Source organism: Ursus americanus, chromosome 6 (genome assembly GCF_024610735.1).
Source record: "Ursus americanus isolate L20-20 chromosome 6, mUrsAme1.1.p, whole genome shotgun sequence".
NCBI lineage: Eukaryota > Metazoa > Chordata > Mammalia > Carnivora > Ursidae > Ursus > Ursus americanus.
This window is the reverse complement of record NC_142132.1, coordinates 67,630,731-67,652,850: the sequence shown is the minus strand read 5'-3', so window position 1 is coordinate 67,652,850 and position 22,120 is coordinate 67,630,731. Positions and strand designations below refer to the sequence as shown.

Here is a 22,120-nt window from a genome sequence, read left to right as displayed (position 1 = left end):
TTTGCTGTGAGGGGAGCATCTACTGTGCGTCAGAGGCTAAGGGGACCTCTGCGCCCCCAGTAGCAGAAAATATCTTTGGTGGAAGAACTAAGCAACCAGGGGTTACCCAGGCAACTTCCTTCCAGTGGATGTGGCCCAGATTTGGGGGGGGGTGCCCTGAGTCTAGACAGCATAGAGGATCAGCTCTGTCCCCACTGACTCCTGTGTTTCTGGCTTGAATGGGGCTCTAGATGCTGATCCAGTGCTCTGTTCTGTGAGTCCCCCCAAACCCAGAACCTCTAGATGGAGGTTGCTGCCACAGTGGACTGCCATGTCCGCACTGAAGAACTGTATCTATGAAGATCCCACCGCCCCCTTACTGCCCCCACCCAAGCTGATGCAAAATAAGAGAATAGGAGAATCCTACTGAGAATCCTCTGGGGGGATCTTCCTTTCCTTGAGTTCCCGGACATATTCAGTTGCCCTGGTTGTGAGTTCTTAGGGTGTATTAGTTTCTTGCTGCTGCTATGACAAGTTACCATAAACTTAGTGGCCTGGATCAATACTGGGTTTATTCTCTTACAGTTCTGGAGTCTTACAGGGCTAAAATCAAGGTGTCAGCAGGGCTGGTTCCTTCTGGAGAATCTGCTTCCCTGACTCTATCACTGTCTAGAGGCACATGCACCCCTGGGCTCTTGATCCTCCCTCCATCAGTCAGCCTCCTGCTGTGGTCCTCAGGTCTCCTACTAACTCTGGACTCTCCCTCCCCTTACATGGATCTTCATCATGACATCAGACCCAGATGAGTAATCCAGGACCATCTCCTCATCTCAAACTCCTCACACCTGCAAAGTCCCTTTTACCATATAAGGTCACATATTCACAGGTCTGGGGATTAGGACAGGGGCTTCCTAGGGGGCCGTTATCCAGCCTGCCCCACCTGGCAACCTTAGCCTTTCCAATCTCATCTTGCATGTGATCACTGGAATGTTCAGTGTCTGCACCTCAGAGGCCCACGCTTGGGGTGAGGTCACTTCCACTGATGATGTCCATCTTCAGTCCTGCTCGGCGTGCCCAAGTCCCACTCCTAGTTCTCCTCTTCCATGAAGTCTTCTGAGAGTCCATGTGTTTGTGGGACCCCTTCTCCCCTGTTCTCCCTCAGCCTTTCACTTTCCCCCAGGGCTAGTCCTTATCACTGTCTATATTGAGATCCAGTTACTTGTCTACCTGCTGGTGTCGCTCACTGGCCCAGGACTTCCAGAGTGAGCAGTAAATTCCTCTTTGTGTCCCCAGTACTGTGCCTGCACAGTACAGACACTCACTAGTGTCTATGAATTGCTCACTTGTGAATAGTGAATGGACCAAATCAGTGCCATGGGCTCTGGGGCAGCAGAAAAGCAGGGATGAGTCTTGGCTCCTTTGGGTGGGGCCCAGGGGCACAACCATAGACTGAAGTTCTATTTCTAGAGCTCTGATGCCTTGTTCCTGACGTGGCCTCACCTCCCGGCCTGCCCTGTCTGGCTCATCTCAGCTTTGTGGCCTCTTCCTAGGGGTGGGAGCCCCTGAGACCCACTCCTTTGGGTGATTTTAGATTCTTCCCCACTTCAAATGAGAAAAATAGAGCCAGACACCCTTCCAACTTCCTTCCTTTTTTCCCCTTAGATCCTTCCAAAGGAGGTGGGTGAGTTGGAGGGAGGTTCAGGGGAAGGGGAGGCTCCTTTCTTGCAGAGAGGTTTCAGACAAAGGCTATGTGAATCTGGAATGGATGCAGTGTAGCTACACGTCGGCTGGCTGGACTCAGAAATTCCTGCAGAGAGATCATTGCCACCAAGCCAGACACTTGGGCTTTGGTAGATGGGAGACTGTCACTGAGATGCTCTGCTCCCCAGGTCACAGTTCAGCCTCCTGCTAACAGAGGCCTTGTGAGCAGAAGAAGCTAACCCTCCCCAACCTGCTGGCCACGTGCTCAGAAGCCCTGCCGAGTGGACCCCTAGAAGTGGACTTGGGAGTCAGGGTCTGAGCACGAGCCCTAATTTTCTGAGCTCTTGTGCCCTTACCTGGGAAATGGAGTACGACACACACCTCGCGGGGCTGTTTCAGGTTCATGGAAAGGCCTGGGTTCAGGGCCAGCACTCTACTAACAAGACTCCAGAGAGGCTTCTCCAGAAATCCCAGGGACCAGAGTTTTCCTCCTATTGGCCATCCACTTCCTCATAAGAGCACTCTCATTTTGCTTCGAGAAATTGCCACAGTCTGGAGGGAATGGAATCGGTGCTGATACATGGCCTTCACCCCCACGGGGGGCAAAGACATGCCCTGATCTATGCCAGCAGGATGCCAGCTTCTTGGAACTCAAAACTGAGCAAAGACAAAGAGACCTAGAAGAATAAGCATTTGTTCCATTGCTCCCTGTCCAGACTCCTGCTGGCAGCCCATTCCTGCAGATCCTGCTTCTTGGCATTTGGAAAAGCCTTTGGAGCCTGAGTGCTGGGTTCGACTTCTGACCCACATACTCCGTGAGCTTGGGTGAATCATTTCACGTCTCCCTTTCCCCATTTTTCTCAACCATGAAAAGGGGGATAATGGCAGTAGTTACCTTACAGTGTTATTAAGCAAGTTCATCCGTGTGAGGAGCTGAGAACAGGGCACCACACACGGGTGATGGGCTTACCGTTCTTACACTTTCTCAAAACTCCTACTGATTCTGCGAGTGCTCAGAAAAAAAGTATTCTATTTCCAATAAATTCTCTTCAAGTTAACCGGAGTTGATTTCTTTTGTTTGCAACAAAGAACTCTAACTGATTTAGTGGTTAGGAGGCCAAAGAAACACAAAGATAGCTAGGTTATAATTCATGATTCCTGCTGCACCTTGACGAGTGTGACCCTTACGGAGATGGTGAGGCTTCTTTTCCTTCCTCACCGCGACTCAGCTCCCATCTCCAAATGCTGACAGCTTAATTGTTCTCCGTGAACTCCTGCCCTCACGCATGCAGCTGGAATCTGGAAGCTGCCAATATCGATGATGTCAGAGCCCCCAGCCACACTTCCCTGCTAGGATGTCATGCTGAGGTCAAACATAAGAAGAGGCAACTTGGTGGTGGGTATCACCGGGAAGTGGCTTCCAATCATTAGATATACCTGCAGGCACATGGTTCCTTCTCACGCTGATAAGGGGGTCAGTGAGTGCCAAATGACCCTCAGAAGTGCACCTGTGCAGGAACCAGGGACTCAGAATAATTGGAAAATTCATGCCCCACTGGGACTTGGGCCTGTCAGTACCCACTGCAGGGAACAGGCAATGGCAGCCGCAGGTCCCGCCTTCCAGACACAAACCACCTTAGCACAACCGTCGGGCTGTCTTACACCTTCGCGCCTCTGCACCTGCTGTGCCCTCCTCCTTGCTTTGCCAGTGCACACAGTCGTCATTCAAAACTCGGCTCAAGTGTCCCTCCTTCACGTTGTCTTGCCCCCCAGAGTCTACGGAGATGCACCTTTTGTGGGCGCCCATGCCTCCCCACCCCTTATCATATTACCCTGTCGTCATGCATTTACCTTTTCTTCTGCTAGCCTGTGTGGTCTTAGAAGATGGAGACTCCGTTTGCTTCATCTTTGTATGAACTACCAGGGTAGAGGCAATAAGTATTTGTTGAATAAATGAATTTTTTTTTATTAGATAAATGACAGAGAAGTTTAAAAGTGAACCAAGGATCGGAGGCAAGGACTGGATCTCTATCTTAGCTTTGAATCTGACAGGCAATATGATATTAGAATGGTCATGCAATTTCCCTTCTTACTCTTTGGGATCACTCGCTATAAAAAAGGATTATATGGTTCTCGTTCGTCATCAAGCACAGAGATACTATGAGGAGAATACGCTTGTTGAGGTACACTAACTCTCTAACTCTCTCAACTATCACTTTTAAACTTAGGAACTGCTAGATTCATGTTTCTACCATAGTAGAGTACGTGAAACAAAATGAAACCAACCGGAAAGAGGTTTAGGGCAGAGAAAAGAAGTTCAAAGAAAACCAAAGTAATAAAAAAGACAATTTTGGGGGAGCCTGCGTGGCGCAGTTGGTTGAGCGTCTGACTCTTGGTTTTGGCTCAGGTCGTGATCTCGGGGTCCTGGGATCAAGCCCCGCGTGGGGCTCCATGCTCAGCAGGGAGCGGGCTGGAGATTCTCTCCCTCCGTCTCCCTCTGCTCCTCCCACCCTGTGCTATCTCTCTCAAATAAAAAACAACCCTTTTAAGATAAAAAGGCAATTTATACTCACTTCTGGACAGCATGCCCTGTTCCAGGAGTTGTATATGTGACAGAGAATATCTATTTCTCCCTAGCTCAGGGATTGTGGGGAAAAGCCCAAATTAAAAAAAAAAAAAAGTCAAGACTAAAAAGAAACCTAAATATGAGTCTGGTAGAGGACACCACGAAACTTAAAAGTGTTTCCTCAGTGTTATGCAATCAAAGGAAAAGAGAGAAATATTTTGACCAGGAAACAGGGCAAGGCTCAGAAGAGAGACGCAAGATAGGAAGTGGAAAGAGTGTGGTTGTATCAGACAGGGTAAGCTAGTGAAGCCGTCATAACAAACTCTCCCTCCCACCCCCGCCCCACAGCTCAGAAGCTTCCAACAGCAAAGATTTACTTCTTGCTCACATAGAGTGCTCACTGCAGGTCACCTGTAACTCAATTTCACGTCCTCCTCATTTCAGGATCCGGCTAAAGGAGCATCCCACATTTGAGAGAAGAACAATGGCTACAGCTGAAACACATCCTGACTCTAAGTGCTTCTCCTAGGAGGTGGCGCCCATGACTTCAGCTCTCATGTCATTGGCTCACGTGAGTCACACGGCCCAGCCTTGTGAGGATGGGGCAAGAAGTACAACCATCCCACAAGGAGAGCAGAAAGTACTTGGAAGAAAAAACAAAATGTAGCAACGTGTTGCCTGGAGTCAGGCTGACTTTGGCTTCCCTTTACTAGCCATATGATCTTGGGGGAGTCCTTACTCTTCTATAGAGGCTGTATGTTGGGGGTTATAGTGCCTACTTCTTGCTGACGACAATTAAAATTGATAAAACATACCAGAACGTGTGCCTTTTTTTCTTCCTTCCTCTGGGTCACCTACCCCTCCTTCTACCATTGCCTTCTTCCTCCATCCTCCACCCTCCGTGCTGCTGACTTCAATGCAATGGATTTGACAGGAGTCCCCGGTACAGGTTAGGGCAGGAAAGTATTTGAGATCCATCTATCTATCTATCCTGTATCTATCTAGCCACTATTAAGGTAATTGTGTGTGTGTGTGTGTGTGTGTGTGTGTGTGTGTGTGTGTGATACACATTGTAAGTTATAAGAGTACAGCTGATTTTTCACATTTTTCTTTGCATCTTTCTATTGTCTGAATTTTTTAAACAATGAGTATTATCCTTCTTTTGCAATCAGAAAAAACAATAAAGGGGCGCCTGGGTGGCACAGTGGTTAAGTGTCTGCCTTCGGCTCAGGGCGTGATCCCGGCGTTATGGGATCGAGCCCCACATCAGGCTCTTCCGCTATGAGCCTGCTTCTTCCTCTCCCACTCCCCCTGCTTGTGTTCCCTCTCTCGCTGGCTGTCTCTATTTCTGTCAAATAAATAAATAAAATCTTTAAAAAAAAAAAAGAAAAAACAATAAAGCTATTTCTGTTAAAAAAAAAAACCCAACATGTTACTAAGATCACATTTGAAATCTCCACCCTGAACTGCTAAGTAATTTTACAACTGAAAACTAACAGCTCCATGCTCTTTCCCCCAAATATCTTTAATTCAGGACATTTAAATGTGAGAACAATGTCCTGATGCAGCAATACTATATATGTTGCTGCTTTTATTTTTTTATTTTAATTCCAGTATAGTTAACATATGGTGTTAAGCAGTAATATTTCTTACCATAACCCTGGATGGTTAAGATTTTCAATATAGTTACTTTGGGTGCTTATCGTGAGGATTCATGGGAAAGTTGTAAGGATGAAATCTGCTTCTCCTGCGTCCTTCTCCTATTCTTTGCCCGGAGTCTTCAGGGCCCTGAGGATGTCGGCGCTGCCACCTTACACCCCCAGCTACCCTCACCCCACCCCCACCCCCCAGGACCTCATTGCCCCTGGCCCACAACTGGAATCTAAACTCCCACACCTGTTCCTGAGCCTGGTCTCTGCCGCATCAGGAGCAAAGCCATTCAATGTGGCTGAATATTTTCTCAGGGCTTCAGGAAACAGTTGGTTTAATCTGCCTGGATTTGTGACTTTTGCCTTTCCATTGCCAGCTCTTTTTTGTTTCATTCCTCCATCCAGACTGACTATGAATGTTATTGTGTGCCATGGGTTGAACTGTGTCCCACAGAAATTCTGACATGGAAGTCCTAATCTCCAGTATCTCTTAATGTGACTTCTTTGGGGTTAGGGTCATTGCGGATGTAATCAGTGAAGTTAAAATGAAATCATAGTAGAGTAGGGCGGGCCCTTATCCAATGTGACCGATGTCCTTATAAAAAGGGGAAGTTTGGACACAGTGACACACACCTGGGGAGAAGGCCATGTGAAAATGGGAGTTCACAGCCATTAGCCAAGTTACCTCCTTAAGCTAGGAGAGAGGCCAGGGACCCATCCTTCTCTAGAGGCTTCAGAGGGAGTATGGCCCTGCTGGCAGCTTGGTCTCTGACCTCGGACTTCCAGAGCAGTGAGACGGATAAACTGTGGCTGTTTTAAGCCACCCGTTTGTGATCATTTGTGTCAGCGGCCCTAGCAAGCAAATGCATTCTGTGTCCCCTTCTATCCTGCCACATGCTCTTTCATACGTATCACGGCATGGAAGCATAACACACACAGTCTGTCTCACATCATAAACATGGGGGTCGGGCTAAGGGGAAGCAGGTCAAGTTCCTGGGACCTTCAGGAAAGAAGTCGGGGACTATATTGAATGAGTGTCTCGAAGGTACTTCATCTCACCTCGTCCCACACCAGCCTTTCCAATGTGAGGAAACTGAGGCACAGAGGCATCAGAAACTGACTCAAAGACACGGCTCCAAGCCCATCCTAAACCTTTTGATTTCAATTCACATCCTCCCCGTTACTTCAGCCAGTGAGGGACTGGACCGTGGGGCAGGCGATCCTGGGTTGGATCTCTCTAGGCATCCATTTAATGCGACGGTGTGAAGGGGTCCCATCCGAGGACAGCGCAGCCTCTCAGCCCTATCACAGGAGGACTCCTGTGAACGACCTCTGCCCCAGTGCCCTGCCACACCACACTCGGCCTTGACCCTCACAATAATAACCATGACAATGATGGCAGTGGTGGCTTTCCCCTACTGAACACCTACTATGAGGTACGCACTGCCTTAAGTTCTTCAAGGGCATTATCCCATCAGTACAAGGTCATTCCATGGCAAGAGATAGAGTTTTAGGACTGTTGTCTCTGAAATGAATTTTCTTATTCCCTGGTTTCTACTGCGTCCATAGCACTAAAGATTTCAGTAATATCACTTTAGCAGACTTCCGCTCAACCTAGTCTCTGGGCAAGAGGTAGCAGTGCTTAAGTGATGTATAGAATTCTTGAGTCACTATACTGTGTACCTGAAACTAACATAACACTGTAGGTTAACTATATTGGAATTAAAGTTTTAAAAACTTAGTGGAAAAAAAAAAGACATAGCAATACTAACATCTGGGAAAAGTCACACCGACATTTCCAGCCAGCTTCTGTGATGCCAGTAGATCAGCTCACTGTTTCTGATACCACTTCCACATATAATGAGAGATGGGGTGCCATGCTAATGAGTGTGGATGGCTCTTTTCAATCAGGGGCCCAGAAAAACGCAAAATCCCTCCTCCCCTCATTTTCCATGCCATTGGCTGGGATGCCCCCCCCACTTCGTGAATTACTCTGTTTCATGATTCACCATGAATTAACACACACTGCACTGAAACAGTCATCTGTGGCATTGCTGTTAGAATACATTTTGGTGTTATCACTATTCCTTTATGAAATAAATGTTTCTCGTGGCCTATTGGGTGCTGGCTGCTGTGCTGGGTCCTGTGAATACAAGGATAAATAAGGCACAGTCCTTGTTGTCAGATGTTCAAAGTGTAGTGTTATTTATGCACGTGCTGTGTAAAGTTGGTTAAATAAAGAAAGACACCTGGTAAGTCTTAGCTGCAAGACACCATTGATAGGTATAAATAAGAAAAGTCTAATCAAGATGGGATTTTATTTTTAAAGCTGTCTGGATTATTAGAATGAGTGTCTATAAAGACTCTGAGAAGACCCAGTTGGCAGAAAAGTAAAATTGGGCACAGCCAGGACCATGCTTGCATGAAGACAGGACAGAGACCAGACAGTAATTCTGATTATGCGTGGATGGTACCAAACAAGCCTGGGATAGGACGTCATGGGCACAAACGCCTGGGACCAGAATCCTGACTTTGCCCATGTACAAAAGCCATTTGCTGAGCAAAGGCAAGTGAGGTTCTCTATCACCCAGTAACGCAAACTGCTTTGTTAGGATCAGGCCAACTGCCGTCACTCGTAACTGAAATAGAATTGTCTTCGTGTCAATCACCTTTGATGAGAATTGGTCTTAGAGTTTTCTTTTCATGGCCAAATTACAGAAAAGAACATTTACCTTTTTGTTGGGACATCTCCTTCCTTTTCACCTCTCCAAATTCTTCCCGTTGTCTGAAACCCCCCTCCCCTCCCCTCTTTTCTCTCAGTCCTCCCTCATGTCTCTGTTGGGCTGACTCCCTACTCCATGCTCCTTCATACTCAGGGTTGGTTCCATACGCTTTCAGCACCAGCTGCTTGTACTCTGGTGTCGTTCTTTACTTCTTGTGCATCAGTGGAGAGATGAACCTCCCATCTATCTAATGACTGGAGCTAAGGACCAAGCCCGAATCGTCCTCTTAATCAACCTTTTGGTCTGTTCCCTTTCATTGCCTCCTTCCTCCTGTGAATCTCTTTTCTCATCTAGCTTTCTCACTTTTTTTTTCTTCTGTCTCCTCTGTTCCCACCCTTATCCTCTTAACTGAGCAAAGCAATCTGAAATGTTCAGAGGTTTTTGCTACCACGTTTTACTGGCAAACAGGGTAAATATAACAACGTGGGGAAATGATAAAAATTTATAAGAATCTTCCATTAGGGTTCTCCATTGAAATTGAAATAAAGCTACCATTAGATCTTTCTTAGCCCTTCAGGCTAGATGTGTCCTTAAATGTGGCTTCTGGAATTCATTTATCACATTATTCTTTTACCACTCCACATCTACAGTGTTTTCAGTAAGTCTCACATGCTAAAAAATGGGTAATTGAAGATCCCTTTTTAAAAAACAAAAATCAGAAATGGCATCATATTTCTCAGTGTTCCTCTCCTTCAAGTGAATATATGTTAATCCCTGGCACTCTACCAGCAGATAATAAGCTACTTGAAAGTAGGAACTAGATTTTGAACATCTTTCTTAACACCTCACACACTGCTGTACGTTTAAGTTCCTTCTTTCTTTCTTGACTAAGAAAACTCCTCATCGTTCAAGACATCAGCTCAAACATCATCTTCTCTTCAACGTCCCCTCACTGCTCTTTTCCCCTTCCCCTTCTGAAACTCCAGGCAGAATTAACTATCTTCTCCTCTCTGTTCCCTCACTGGTTCATTCACATTTCAAATATGGCTCTCATTCCACTTTTTAATATTAGTTCAATGTACATTAGGTTGGTTATAAAATGATCCTGCTCCTCCAGTCGCCTATGAGCTCTCCTGTGGCCTATTTTATATGTACCCACAGCCCCCAGCACAGCCTGTGAATTATAGTAGGTGCCCAACGAATGCTTTCCCAGTGGAATGTTTTGATTGGATAAAACAGAGAGCCATGGGATGATGTTTGTCCTTCCTGTGTTAGAGGAAACACAAATAGACTCAGGAATGAAGGTATCTTAACTGTGCAGCTTTAACTCATACTTTATTGGGCCCCAGCACAGAGGTTCCATCATTATCACCACCACCACCACCATCACCATCATCATCGTCATGACACCCAGCAAACCCCAAAGGAGCAAGAAACATGGCAGATGACAGCATGAATCCTGCCTGTTTTACCTAGATAGCTCTAACGCCTGGGAATCCCAATGGAGAGAAGCAGCAGAGGGGCCTGTGTAACTTCCTATGATGTACATGAGCAGAAATCCCTCGAGGAACAATTTCAATTTTGTTTTAATAGTATAGGAAGATACTTCCCCATGGGTCTCTCATTTCTATAAGTCTGACCAATGAGGCACAGATTGCTCTTTTTTCTGGACAACGTTTCCAAGAATGTTTGTCTAGACAATAATCTTGGAAGCTAGAGATGCTGTCTCTTTCTGGAGCAAAGTGTCTCCCACTGTAAACAAAAAGATTTGGGCTCCCCAAGTTCAGGGTTCCTCTCCTGTGATACAACCTACTACGTGTGCTGGTGGCATCTGGCCCTCTTCATATCACCCAGTGGTACAAAGTGTGAGCCCCCCAGTGTGAATGGGGACTCAGGAAAGTGGCACAAACATGCTGATACTCTGACTACGGCTCTTGCTATGAGTGATAAATTGTTCTTCATTTCTGACCTGGGAGTCTCATGGCTTCTGCCTGCATCCATGAAACTGTGGTAAGTGAATTTGATAGCTGTACATAGGCTAAAATTTCAAGCCCCTCACAGCTGCTTACACTTTCACCCCCAGCAGGATTTTCTTGCCTTTAATGTGCCCTGACTTGCCCTTCTGTGAGGAAGACAAACATTGGTCAGCGATAAGCTGCAAAGACTTGTAAAGGAAACCAATCTGAGAGGTAATAATCACACCTCCTAACAAGCTGATGGTATGTGCTGATGTTCCCATGAAAGATGTGAAATAGGGTGAATGATCCTATTGTCTAGGGCAGGCACAGTCATTTTGGAGTCTCTTTATTATACAGGGCTGAAAGGGAGCAGTCACATGTCCCAGTGACTGGGAAGGTCCCTGTTCCTTGATCTGAATGTTTTCAAGCCGCATTTCTTCAACAGTTACTGAGTACTGCTCAGAAGCAGGGTTCTATCTTAATGAGATTTTCCAGAGGTTTCTTGTTCTCTTTGGTTTTATTCAAGCAAGCCACTGTTTGATTCTTTTTAAATCTATCTCAAAAGGTATTTAAGGCAGTAGAATTCAGTAGTGCATACCTTAGAAGAGAGAAGGAGAAGGGTGGGGACATAAAATGAAGCCAGAAATAAGTCTTGGAATCTGTAACATAATTAAATCTATTATGTATGCACCAAATATTTGGCTCTAAGCATTTTAGCAACTGAAGGGAAAAGTGAAACCTGATTAGTTACATAACCTAAAGAGACCGTTAGATTAAAAAAGGGAAACATTTGCACCCGAGAAGTTGGCTTGCAAGAGGAATGTGACAGTCACTGCAGGGAGGTGCAAAGCCCCATGAGGACACTTCTCCCTTCCACAACAAAATCCTAGAAGCAACTCCTATCCTTCTACCCCAACACTCTGAGCAAGGTGAAGCCCCATGTGGCTGGAGAAAGGGAAAAAAGAGAAAACCTATCTTTCTGGGGAAGATGCAGGAAACAGTCATAGGTCCAAAATATTTGAAGGTTACTACTGCTGGAGAAGGGCAGGACAACTAAGAAAATGCAGAGGAAATCTGGAAAGGTGTTAATCAGTGGATATGACACAGCCTAGGAAAGAATCAGTGAGCTTGAAGAGTGGTCAATGGAAATTACTGAAACTGTAACACAAAGAGACAAGAGGAATGATTGAAGAAAAAAGAACAGAGCATCTAAAAACTGTAGGACAATATCAATTTAACATATATGTAATTGGAATTCCAGAGATGAGAGAGAAAGAGAGAAAACAGAGCAAAGGAATTATCTAAAGAGATAATAAAAGAGAATTTTTCAAAAATAATAAAAGAAATCCACCCACAAATCTAAGAAGCTCAGAGAATCCCAAGCAGGATATGAACATGTAAACTTCTTTCTATTACTGCTGTCTTTCTCCTAATTCAAGTCTCCATCTTTATAGCCCAACCTACTCCAATAGCCTCCAGTTGGTCTTCCTGCCCCACTCTTGTCCCCCTACTATGCAGTTTGTAAACAGCAGTTAGAATGAGTTAAAAAAAAAATAAACATCACTCCCCAGCTTAAAGGCCTGTGTCCCACTGAATTTACATAAAAGCCAACCTGTTCATTGTGGCCCACCTGGCTCTGAGTCCTCAGCTCCCTGTCTATCTCTCTGTTCCTGCTACTTATTCATCTTTTTTTTTTTTTTTCATTACACTCCAAACACAGGGGCCCATTTCTGTCCTACAAACACACTGGGCATGTTTCAACTCTGGGTCCTGGTTCTTGTTTTCCATATGAAACACACTGCTTTAAGAACTGGGCAGGGCTGGCCAATTCTCATCCAGTTTTCAAGTCTCACTTTTTCAACCTTCTCCCCAAAGAAGTCCACCAGGTCCTTTCTACCACATTATTTTACTTCCATCAGGAATTACTCAATAACCACTAAGAAATCATCCAATATCAGAAATTATCCAATTAATCTGTGCACTTGTTGATCTCCTTTCTATTAGAACTACATTTATGCTCTTTGTGGGAAGAGAACACATCTTCCTGTGGCCTCAGTGTTTAGAATGGTACCTGGTATGATTTAGACATTCAAGATTTACTCATTGATTGAATAAGTAATTAGTTAAATTGAAGAATAAATACTCATTAGAAGCATAAGCTCAGAAAAAGGACTTCAAGGTCAAAAGGCACCATCAACTTTTTAGTTATCCATAGTTAAGTACTAGAGATTACTTTTAATTATGTGGGTATACTGCTCAGCTGATAGGTGAAGTCAACCATATGGCAACACATAATTTATTGAGTGATGATAAGCCACCATTTTCATTTTAAGATGCCTCTCATTTCTGATTATTCATATTTTATTGGTTTCCTGGTTTTATTACTACCACCCAGAATCAAATTATTAACAAAGATTGAGAGAATGGACAATATTTGTACAAATATTTGCCTACTTTCCTAACACAACCTTGACCTCATTTTTAAAACTATGTACTGTCTGAACAGATTTTTCAAATGACATGTGACCAAGGCCCAGCCTTCCGGCAGGGGCCAATGTTTCTGTCTGCTATGTGTGTCATTTAGACCTCTTCCACACTCTTGAGTTCACCAGCCCCACCTCACCTGTCTCTGTCCCTTCTGGATGATTCCCTACTGTTGGTCTCTCCTCCAAACCTCTTAACCTCTCTAGAGCCACCTGGAAAATGAAGAGGCAGTGCTATGTGACCTGTTACATTGCTTCCTGCCCTCAAACTCTTTTATGCTGTTTATTCTAAACTCGATGCTTTGTCTCTTCCTCACCCATTTACTTCCATTTTCTGCTGCTCCATTACAGTTGAATGAAAGAGGGGTTGTGTCCCGATCTCTGTCCCTACCTTTTAGGATATTTCTCCCATTCATAATTACTCTTTAGATGATGCTCTACACTTCTGTTGTTGTTCAGATACATACACAGCATTCTATTACATTTTTACAGTTAATCAAAATGTACAATGAAGAAATTTAAAGGATCTTTTTACAGAATCATTTCACAACTTGCTGTGCAACCGTAGCAAGCCCCTGAGCCTTAGTTTCCTCATCCGCAAAATGAGGAGGCTGGACTTTATGATGTCTGCCGGAAACAGCCTATCCTAGGAATTAAAATTTCTAAATCCTGCAGTTTTTGCTTTGCAAGACGAAATTCCAAGCAGGGAGGGGTGAATTCACACCTTCTCCCTCCTCCCCTCCAGTGTCACCTGGATTCTCCCTTGCCCCTTTAGGTTGCATAGTTTTGATACTTCCAACCTCTACCACTCCCTAGGCAGGCCCTTAAAAACTGGCTCAAGAGTGGATAAAGCACTCTCTGCTTCTTTATAGAACAGCTAAGTAGCAAATCAAAAGGAAATCCAGAGATATCAACAGTAAGCCTGTTTCTCTTCAATCCAGGAAAGCAGCAAAGAGCATTTGTCCAGCATTTCCTTCTCCAGAGACACCCACACTGGAGCCCAGAAGGGCTCAGATGGCTCTGCACAGACCCCCACCCCTCAGAGATTCCTGTTCCCCGGGGCCCCACAGTCCTTGAACATTGCATTGTCTCCCAGCACACAGAATTTGCTGAACCTAAAGATTGTGTTTAGTGCGAGAGTAATTAAGTAAGTCTCCCGGGTTCAATCTGCTCAGACCCGCTAGAGTCCACGTAGTGAGTCTCGGCTTCAGGCTTGAGGCGGTGCCCCATTTCTCCGATGACTTGCACAGTTACAATGACGGGCCCAGTGCCAAAAAGCACCCCCACCAGGGTTTCTCAAATTCTGAAGTACATGCAAGTCAACACGGGGTCTCACTAACATGCAAACCCTGAGTCAGTAATTACGACTGTGGCAGGTCTCAAGATTCTATATTTCCAACAAGCTCCTGGGTGCTGGGGCCGCTGCTTCTCAGCTGACTACACTGTGGTCATAGGTCCTCATCCAGAGGTCAGCGCACTGTTTCCCTACAGAGGACCAGATGGTAAATATTTTCAGCTTTGCAGTCCACAGAGCTCTGTTGAAACTACTCACCTCTTCCAACAGCCACTGTAGCCAAATGCAGCCACAGGCAATATATAAACAAATGAGCAGGGCTCTGTTCCAGTAAAACTTTATTTATAAAAACAGATGGTGGGTGACAGTTTGTCAACCCTTTCCCTAGTCTGTCTCAAAGATGAAGACATACGCTCCCCTCGAGAACACTCCACATTGTTGACATCCACAGCTCAAGTCTCAGCACCGTGGACATCCATCCACATAAAGGACCTCTCACGGCAGGCTAAAAATACCATACCTCAACCATGGAATGACACCACAGCATACAGTATGAAGTATATCTACCACTAGTAATGTCCTTTCTCGTTCTTCAAGGTCTTCCTAAATTCTAAACCCTTCCATCGTTATAAACAGTCTTCAAAAAGAAGGTAAAACAGTTCAAGCTTACGGGTTTTTGCCTTCTTCTCTGAAAGCCACTTTGTTTTTCCAAATGTGTGGAGTGCTGAGGAAAGCATATCTTTCAAAGGTTGTTAACATAAGGTTCTTTCTAATAATTGTTCCAGAATTACCAACCTGTTTGGAATTAAATCCAAGCATGGGGCTGGGATATAGCCCAGGTGGCTTTGAAAACATGGTGATGTTAACATAGAGCATGGTTTGAGAGGATGTGGTTGACTTTAGTTATCAGAGTAAGCTCTTGTTTCCAGAAGTCAAAGCAGATCAGCCATTGGTTCTTAGACAACTTGGGTCAGATGGAACAGAAGCCAGCATACATACTTCATTTCTGAGAACTTCAGAGTTGGTGAAAGATTCAAATTCTCAAAAATCCAGACTTTGGCTCAGATTGTGCATATTTCCATGGCATGTGCTCCGAGGACCCTGATGCTTTTCCATTCAGTAGCACTGGGCTGAGAATCAGCTGCTAGTGTGCCACAGTCAGCCATTGAATGGTAGCACTCAGACCTCCCCAAAGGGTTTTACCAGGTACGTCTCTCTACTGAGCTCTCTTTCCCCCCATCCAACCCCACTCTAAAGTGCCTAAGTAGGCTCTGAAGGCTCGGTCTTTTCACAGGCATTCAAATCAAGAGGGGTGCTTGGGCAATTAGCTGCTCAGATCAAACCAATTTTTGAGAGAAGGCAGATCTACAACTAGTAGTTAAAAATATAAAAATCTAGATACTTGTAATCCTGTTTTTAAAAATAGCTCTAACAATAATGTAATGAAAATAGCAAACAGCAATTACTAGACACAAGATAATCCACCCTATTTTCACTCCCCAAGGTCACTGTCTACATGAATTTTTTCTTATTTACATAATTTTTCTATTGGGAGAAAATAGGTATAAACTTTATGGAAGGCAATTTGGCAACATTAAACAAATATCTTAAGGCCAGATATCTTTTCACATAGTATCTCCATATTTAGAAATTTAACCTAGGGAAAAAATAAGAGTATAGGCATAGATTTAAGTAGAAAGATGTGTATAACAGCATAAGACTGAAAACAATCTAAAGCCCAGCACTGAAGTGTTGATCAAATAAAATATTAAATCCTTATGAAGGAATGGCATGCAGTCATCACGAATGATGGACATTAACTGACAGAAAAGATACTTATATTGTATTATTAAAGAAAAAAGATACAAAATAAATGTATGATAGAATTCTACAAGAAAAACCCAAAACATTAGAAATGTTTTTCCTCTCCAAATTAGAATTTGGAGATATTTAATTTTTACATTTCTACATTTATAATTCTAATTCTTTTTTTTTAAAAGATTTTATTTATTTATTTGACAGAGAGGCAGCCAGCGAGAGAAGGAACACAAGCAGGGGGAGTGGGAGAGGAAGAAGCAGGCTCCTAGCAGAGGAGCCTGATGTGGGACTCGATCCCAGGACCCCGGGATCACGCCCTGGGCCAAAGGCAGACGCTTAACGACTGAGCCACCCAGGCGCCCCTATAATTCTAATTCTTAGTGAGTATTTATTACTTGGGCTATAAAGTACTACCGATATCCAAATAAGTGTACTTATGATCCTAGTTCAGCTATGATTACACGTTCTGTCTTTATGTTGTTTCTTTTAATGGAGGAATCTTTCCCCTGAGGCTTTAAAGGCTAAAAGCCTTTCCTTATCCCTTTTATAAAACAAGGTAGGACATGGTGCTGAGAAGCCAAGTGACCTTTGGAAGAACTTCAGGGCATGAGAGTAACCTGAGGTCCTGTTTTCCCTGAAATTTCTAGGCCTTATCACTTCCTTTGCTCTTGTGAAGTGATGACTCATTAGGAATGGTAATCCTGGGGTATCAACGAGATTTTGTTTTAATACTCTCTTATTTTCCAGGGTTCTCCAAAGACTTCTAAAGACGGGTTTATCCAGCATTTTATACCTCAGTTCAGGAATCAATTTCTACCCATTTTAATTCAGGGTTGACCATTTGCACCCAGCAAGAGTGCACCCAGGACGAACTGGTTGACATTCTGTGATGTGTCACTCTAGGGAAGAGATACAGCTCACAATGATCCTTTCTCCCTGGCTTCAGGAAAATTAGAATTCCATGATCAATAGGCAAAAAGACAAAAGCTCTCCTGGAAAGCTTCCCTTCTGTGTCCCGTCTTTCACAACTACTGTTTCTTCATATCAGAGCTCTTTGAAATTATTAATCTTTTTCCAGAAGAATCATCTGAAAATGTGTTACAATAACCAACATATGGAAACAACCTAAGGATCCATCAATAGACAAATGGATAAAGAAGAAGTGGTATGTATACACACATACACACACACACACACACACGCACACGCACACACAGGAATATTACTCAGCCATAAAAAAGAATGAGATCTTGCCACTTGTGACAACATGGATGGACCTTGAGGGTGTTATGTTAAGTGACATAAGTCACAGAAAGACAAATACCATATGATTTCACTTACAAATGGAATCTAAAAATAAAACAAATAAACAAAAGAAAACCCAGACTCATAGATGCCAAGGACAGAGGGGTGGTTGCCAGAGGGGAAGAGATTTGGGGGTGTGTGAAATGAGTGAAGGGGATTAAGAGATACAAACTTTCAGTTATAAAATAACTAAGTCATGGGGATATAATGTACAGCACATGGGAGATACAATCAATAGTATTGTATTAACTTTGTATGGGGACAGATGGTAATTAGATGTATCATGGTGGTCAGTTCGCAATGTATATAAATGTGGAATCACTATGTTGTACATGCAAAGCTAATAGAATCTCGTATGCCAATTATACTTCAGTAAGAAATTAAATACATAAAAATGTGTTTAGCCCAAACCTGAAGTTTTTACACCATTTTCAAAAGGTGATAATCAACCTTGTTTTAAAATAGATTTCAGTGTCACTTAGATGTCTCTTTGCTAAAGAATCACTAATTAGATGGCAAGCTCCAGTCACGCTTGGGAGGAATTAGAGCAGGGCTTTAATGAAGCCTCCTGCAGGCACAGGAGTGTAGGGAAATGTTTCTGTCCCAAATCTAGTTCTGGTACTACCACAAGGCTTTGTCATGGCTGCTGGGATTTTTGGATGATAACAACAACAGAGACTTCAAGTTTTACTGAAGAACTTAAACTGTCCCTGTGGGAATGTGAAATCAAGTGTTTCAGTTTCTCTTTCAAAAGTAGCCACCCTTACAATGGAGGTCTAGATGCCTGCCCACAAAACCAGACCAAACACTCCACTTGGGCTCCCTAGCCCCTCGTTGAGATGCTCATAGTAACTACTCAACAACTGTCTTTTCTGTAGAAAAAATAGCACCTGCTAAAAGATAACAGGAGAACTTCTATTCATTCTTAAAAAGTATCTCACGTCATTCCTTCCGGATTGGGGAGGATATCTTTGTTCCCTGAAGCTGTGGCATTGCGTATAAAATTGAGACACCAGATTCTGCATAGTCCTGTTTCCCATAGATAACTTTCCCACTCTGTTGAGCAAATATCACACGTGCTTACAATATTTCCTCATAACTTTGCATGGTTGGTTGAGGATAGAAACGTTCTAAAAGTACTGTGTATACCAAGGGAGGGATGACCAATGATTTTTTCCTTCATAATCTTTGTTCTTGAAACCATAGCTCCTTATCCAACTCACTTTTCCTGGCAAGAGTCTTAGTCTCTTTTAAGATTGCATGCTCATCTCAATTCATGTTGGTTTTCACTCTTCACTAAGTCTAAAGATTTCGGTGGCAACACCTAGAATTAGTTCTGGCCCTCTAGACTGTGAAAGGTAACAGCTTGTGAAATCTGAATGTGAACCTACACTTCCTGTCTTGGTAACTGATCACGGCCTCTTTGCAAAGATTTCTTTATTTGGGAAATGATGTCTCTTCTGCAAATTTCCCATTCCAAAGTGGGTGTCTAATGTTTTCCCCATTTCTTTTCTAATTTTCTGATTTGAAAATGTTGAATTACAACAATAGCACCCACATTGTAGCAGATGAAATTATATAGTTACTAATTATAACAAATCTATAGTAGGAATGGTTAGTCCCTTCTCTTCTCATCTATGCTACCTTTTTTGTCCATTTCCAGTTGGATGATACAAGGTAACCATGGCAAATTGCTTGTTTTCCTGTCTTTCCTCCTCAAGCAGAATATGTAGTTCCTGTTGGGCCATTTGGAGATCTTCTGCCTCGTTGGGGGGTGAGAATTTACCGTAAAGAGGATATTGAATGATAAGTGTCCAAATTTGCAGATGTAGTTGGAGTCATCAAGTAAGGGACTCTAACTCTGCTGGGCCAGAATCACCGACCTTGGGTGCCAGTGAGTCCAGTTGTGTGGCTTGCCCTTTGGATAGAAAATTAAGGTGAATGTTCATTAGAAGAACTGACCCCACTCTTGGCTGGGGACCTGAAAAAGGATGTGACCTGATTTTGAGGATTCTCCCTCCCAGTGTCAGGTACTGAGGACACTTTGACAGCCACGAGTTGGCCCTTAAGAGTCTGTTCCATTTTCACTTGGGATGTGGCAGCTCCAGGCAGGTCACTGGGGAGGAAGGCTTGCAGCCTGCAGAGCAAAGTATGGCTTGATCTGCAGGGCCCCCACACTCCCACTGCCATGAGTGGCAGAGTCCCAGCAAGAGAAAGTCTCGGGGGGAAAATGATGCTCCCTTCTTAGAAGGGCACACACCCAAATTCTCAAATAAGGCCCACAAGGAATTATATCTTTCTTCTAGGCTGAGAGGCATTCTGGGGTAGAAAGTGCTGGAGACTCCTTGAGAGAGTAGGCAAATTTCTGCTCTGGAAGCTGAGGGGAATTCTGCTCTGTAGGAAATAGTGTGTCCTTTCACTGAGGGCTGGGATAGAATCTTTGCTGCCTTCAGGAAGGATGAATCAAGAGTGGGGAAGCATCAGACATTTTCCTGCAGGTGGATGGGAACACTTGCACTTAAAAAATCTTTTTCCACAGCGGAAGGGGGCTTCGGATGCCATAAATCGGGGAGGGCCGTCGGGGGAATTTATAAGTCAACTTTGAGAACAAAAAAAGCCCTGCTACTGCATTCTGGGTGTCCTTTGTGTAGAATCATACAATTTCAGGGGGAAAGGGACCGAGTAAGTCACCTTTCCATGCCCTTCCCATTCCCGACACCCAGTTCAGAGTACCTGGATTCATTTCAGCGTTTGTTAAATGACTGATGAGGGAAGGAAGGAAGGAAGGAAGGAAGGAAGGAAGGAAGGAAGGAAGGAAGGAAGGAAGGAAAGGGAGGGAGGGAGGGAGGAAGGAAGGAAGGAAGGAAGGAAGGAAGGAAGGAAGGAAGGAAGGAATTACTGCCTTCTGCCAGCTCTTCGGAGAAGAGGCCAGTCACCCTTCTCGCACCCTCTTCTTTGCACCTGTGCCCCCGGGGCCCTGCCCAGGCTGCTCTCACCTTGTGCTGTTTCCACATGGCTCCCAGTGGCTTCACCTCGTGCTTGCCGTGACGGCCCTCCTCCAGGCACAGATAGCACACCGGGGTTCGGCAGCTCACACAGTACATACTGTAGTTCTCCATTTCGTGTTCGGGGCACGTAGGGAACTTGCGGGCCGCGCTGCCCCCAGCCGCTCCTGCGCCCCCCGGGCTCTTGCAGCCGCCGCCTCCGCTGGGGGCGCCCTGGGCTGAGCCTGGGGATGCTGAGGCGGCCTCCGCGGGAGCGGGCGGCGGCGGCGGCTGCACCAGGCGATGCTTAGCGAAGGGTCCGCGGGATGGATGGCATTTGAGCTGGCAGGCAGCGCAGTAGAGCACGTCGCACTGCTCGCATAGCGTGGCGGCGGGCTCCGGCGGGGTGCGGTCGCACAACTGGCAGATGGCCACTGCAGCGGCTGCGGAAGCCCCGTGCACGGCCCCGCGGCCCTGCTGGTACCGTTGCACGATGGCCTCGAGCAGCCGGTTGCGCTGGAAGCCGCGCAGGCCTCGGTGGTCCAGGGAAGCGCTACGGTGGCACTGCGGGCACGTGATAGAGCTTGAGGAGGACGAGGACAGCGAGGAGCAGGCGGCACCCCGGGCCGCGGCGGCCGAGGAGCCAGGTGGTGCAGGCACCATGGGCAGCACGCGAACCCCATTGGGGGACTTGAGGCTCGGGGTGTAGGAACCATAACCACTGTCCGTCTCACTGTACAAGCTCAGCTTGTCCGCGTGGTCCCCGCCACCTCCCGCACCGCCGCCCAGGCCGCCAGCTGCGCTACCGCTCGCGCCGCTGCAGGCCTGGCCAGCAGCTGAGTCGTGGTCCAGAGGGGGCGCCGCTGCGGGGCCAGCCGGTAGCCCCGAGCCCCGGGAGTGCAGGAGCGGCTGGGGCAGGTGCTGCTCACCGTCCGGTGTCTGCACGGCGATGGTACGAGCGCAAGGAAGGCAGACGTTGTGGGAACAGGGCAAGATGATGGGCTCCCGAAACAGAGAGCCGCACACGGGGCACTTCAGCTCCTCCTCCATCGCGGCGCGGGCAGACCGAGCTGCTCAGGGTGGGAGGTGGAACGACCCAAGCTCCAGAGACAGGCGGAGGGAACCAAGCGTGGTTAGCACCGGAGAGACTGCAAGCGAGGGCATTACACAGGCATGACCACTTCACAGCCCGGGGGCACGCCCCTCTCTCTGTCCTGGGGCCACCGCCCTAGGACCACTGGGGGCGAGAGAAGGGAGGGGGTCCTCACCTCCTGCCCGCGAGGCTTCTGCGCCAGCGGCTTCAACCTGCGGCCAGAGTCCGGAGCCAGTCGGCTGCCCTCGTGATGGCCTGTGAGGCGCTCTAGGTGATGAATCAGCACTAGCGCCGCCGCCGGCTGCGGCGCGCGTCTCCTCTGCACATCAGGACCAGCGGCCCGGCTGCCGTTTCCTAGCTGTTCTGTTTCAACCCCTCTTCTCCGGTGGGCAGCTTCTCAGGAGCTCCCTTTTGCCCCTGCCCCGCCCCAATCAGAGCGATCAGTAGGTGAGAAGGCGGGTGAGCAGGCCGCTTGGCCGTGGGGCTAGGTTCAGCACCACGAGGCGACGGACAGCGCCCAGAGCTTGAGGCGGAGCCCCAGCTCCTAGCGCGCGGACTGAGGGGCAG

The 22,120-nt window shown here is 46.0% G+C and overlaps 1 protein-coding gene across 1 annotated transcript in view; it reads right to left on the bottom strand.

The window, feature by feature from the left end:
• TRIM67 (tripartite motif containing 67) overlaps positions 1-21,722 on the bottom strand; it is a 47,632-nt gene extending 25,910 nt beyond the window's left edge. Inside the window, exon 1 of the mRNA XM_045783592.2 lies at positions 20,473-21,722. Coding sequence (XP_045639548.2) covers positions 20,473-21,510 — 1,038 coding nt within the window. The 5' untranslated portion in view covers positions 21,511-21,722. The remainder of the gene's footprint in view (positions 1-20,472) is intronic.
• Between the last annotated feature and the right edge of the window lie 398 nt (positions 21,723-22,120).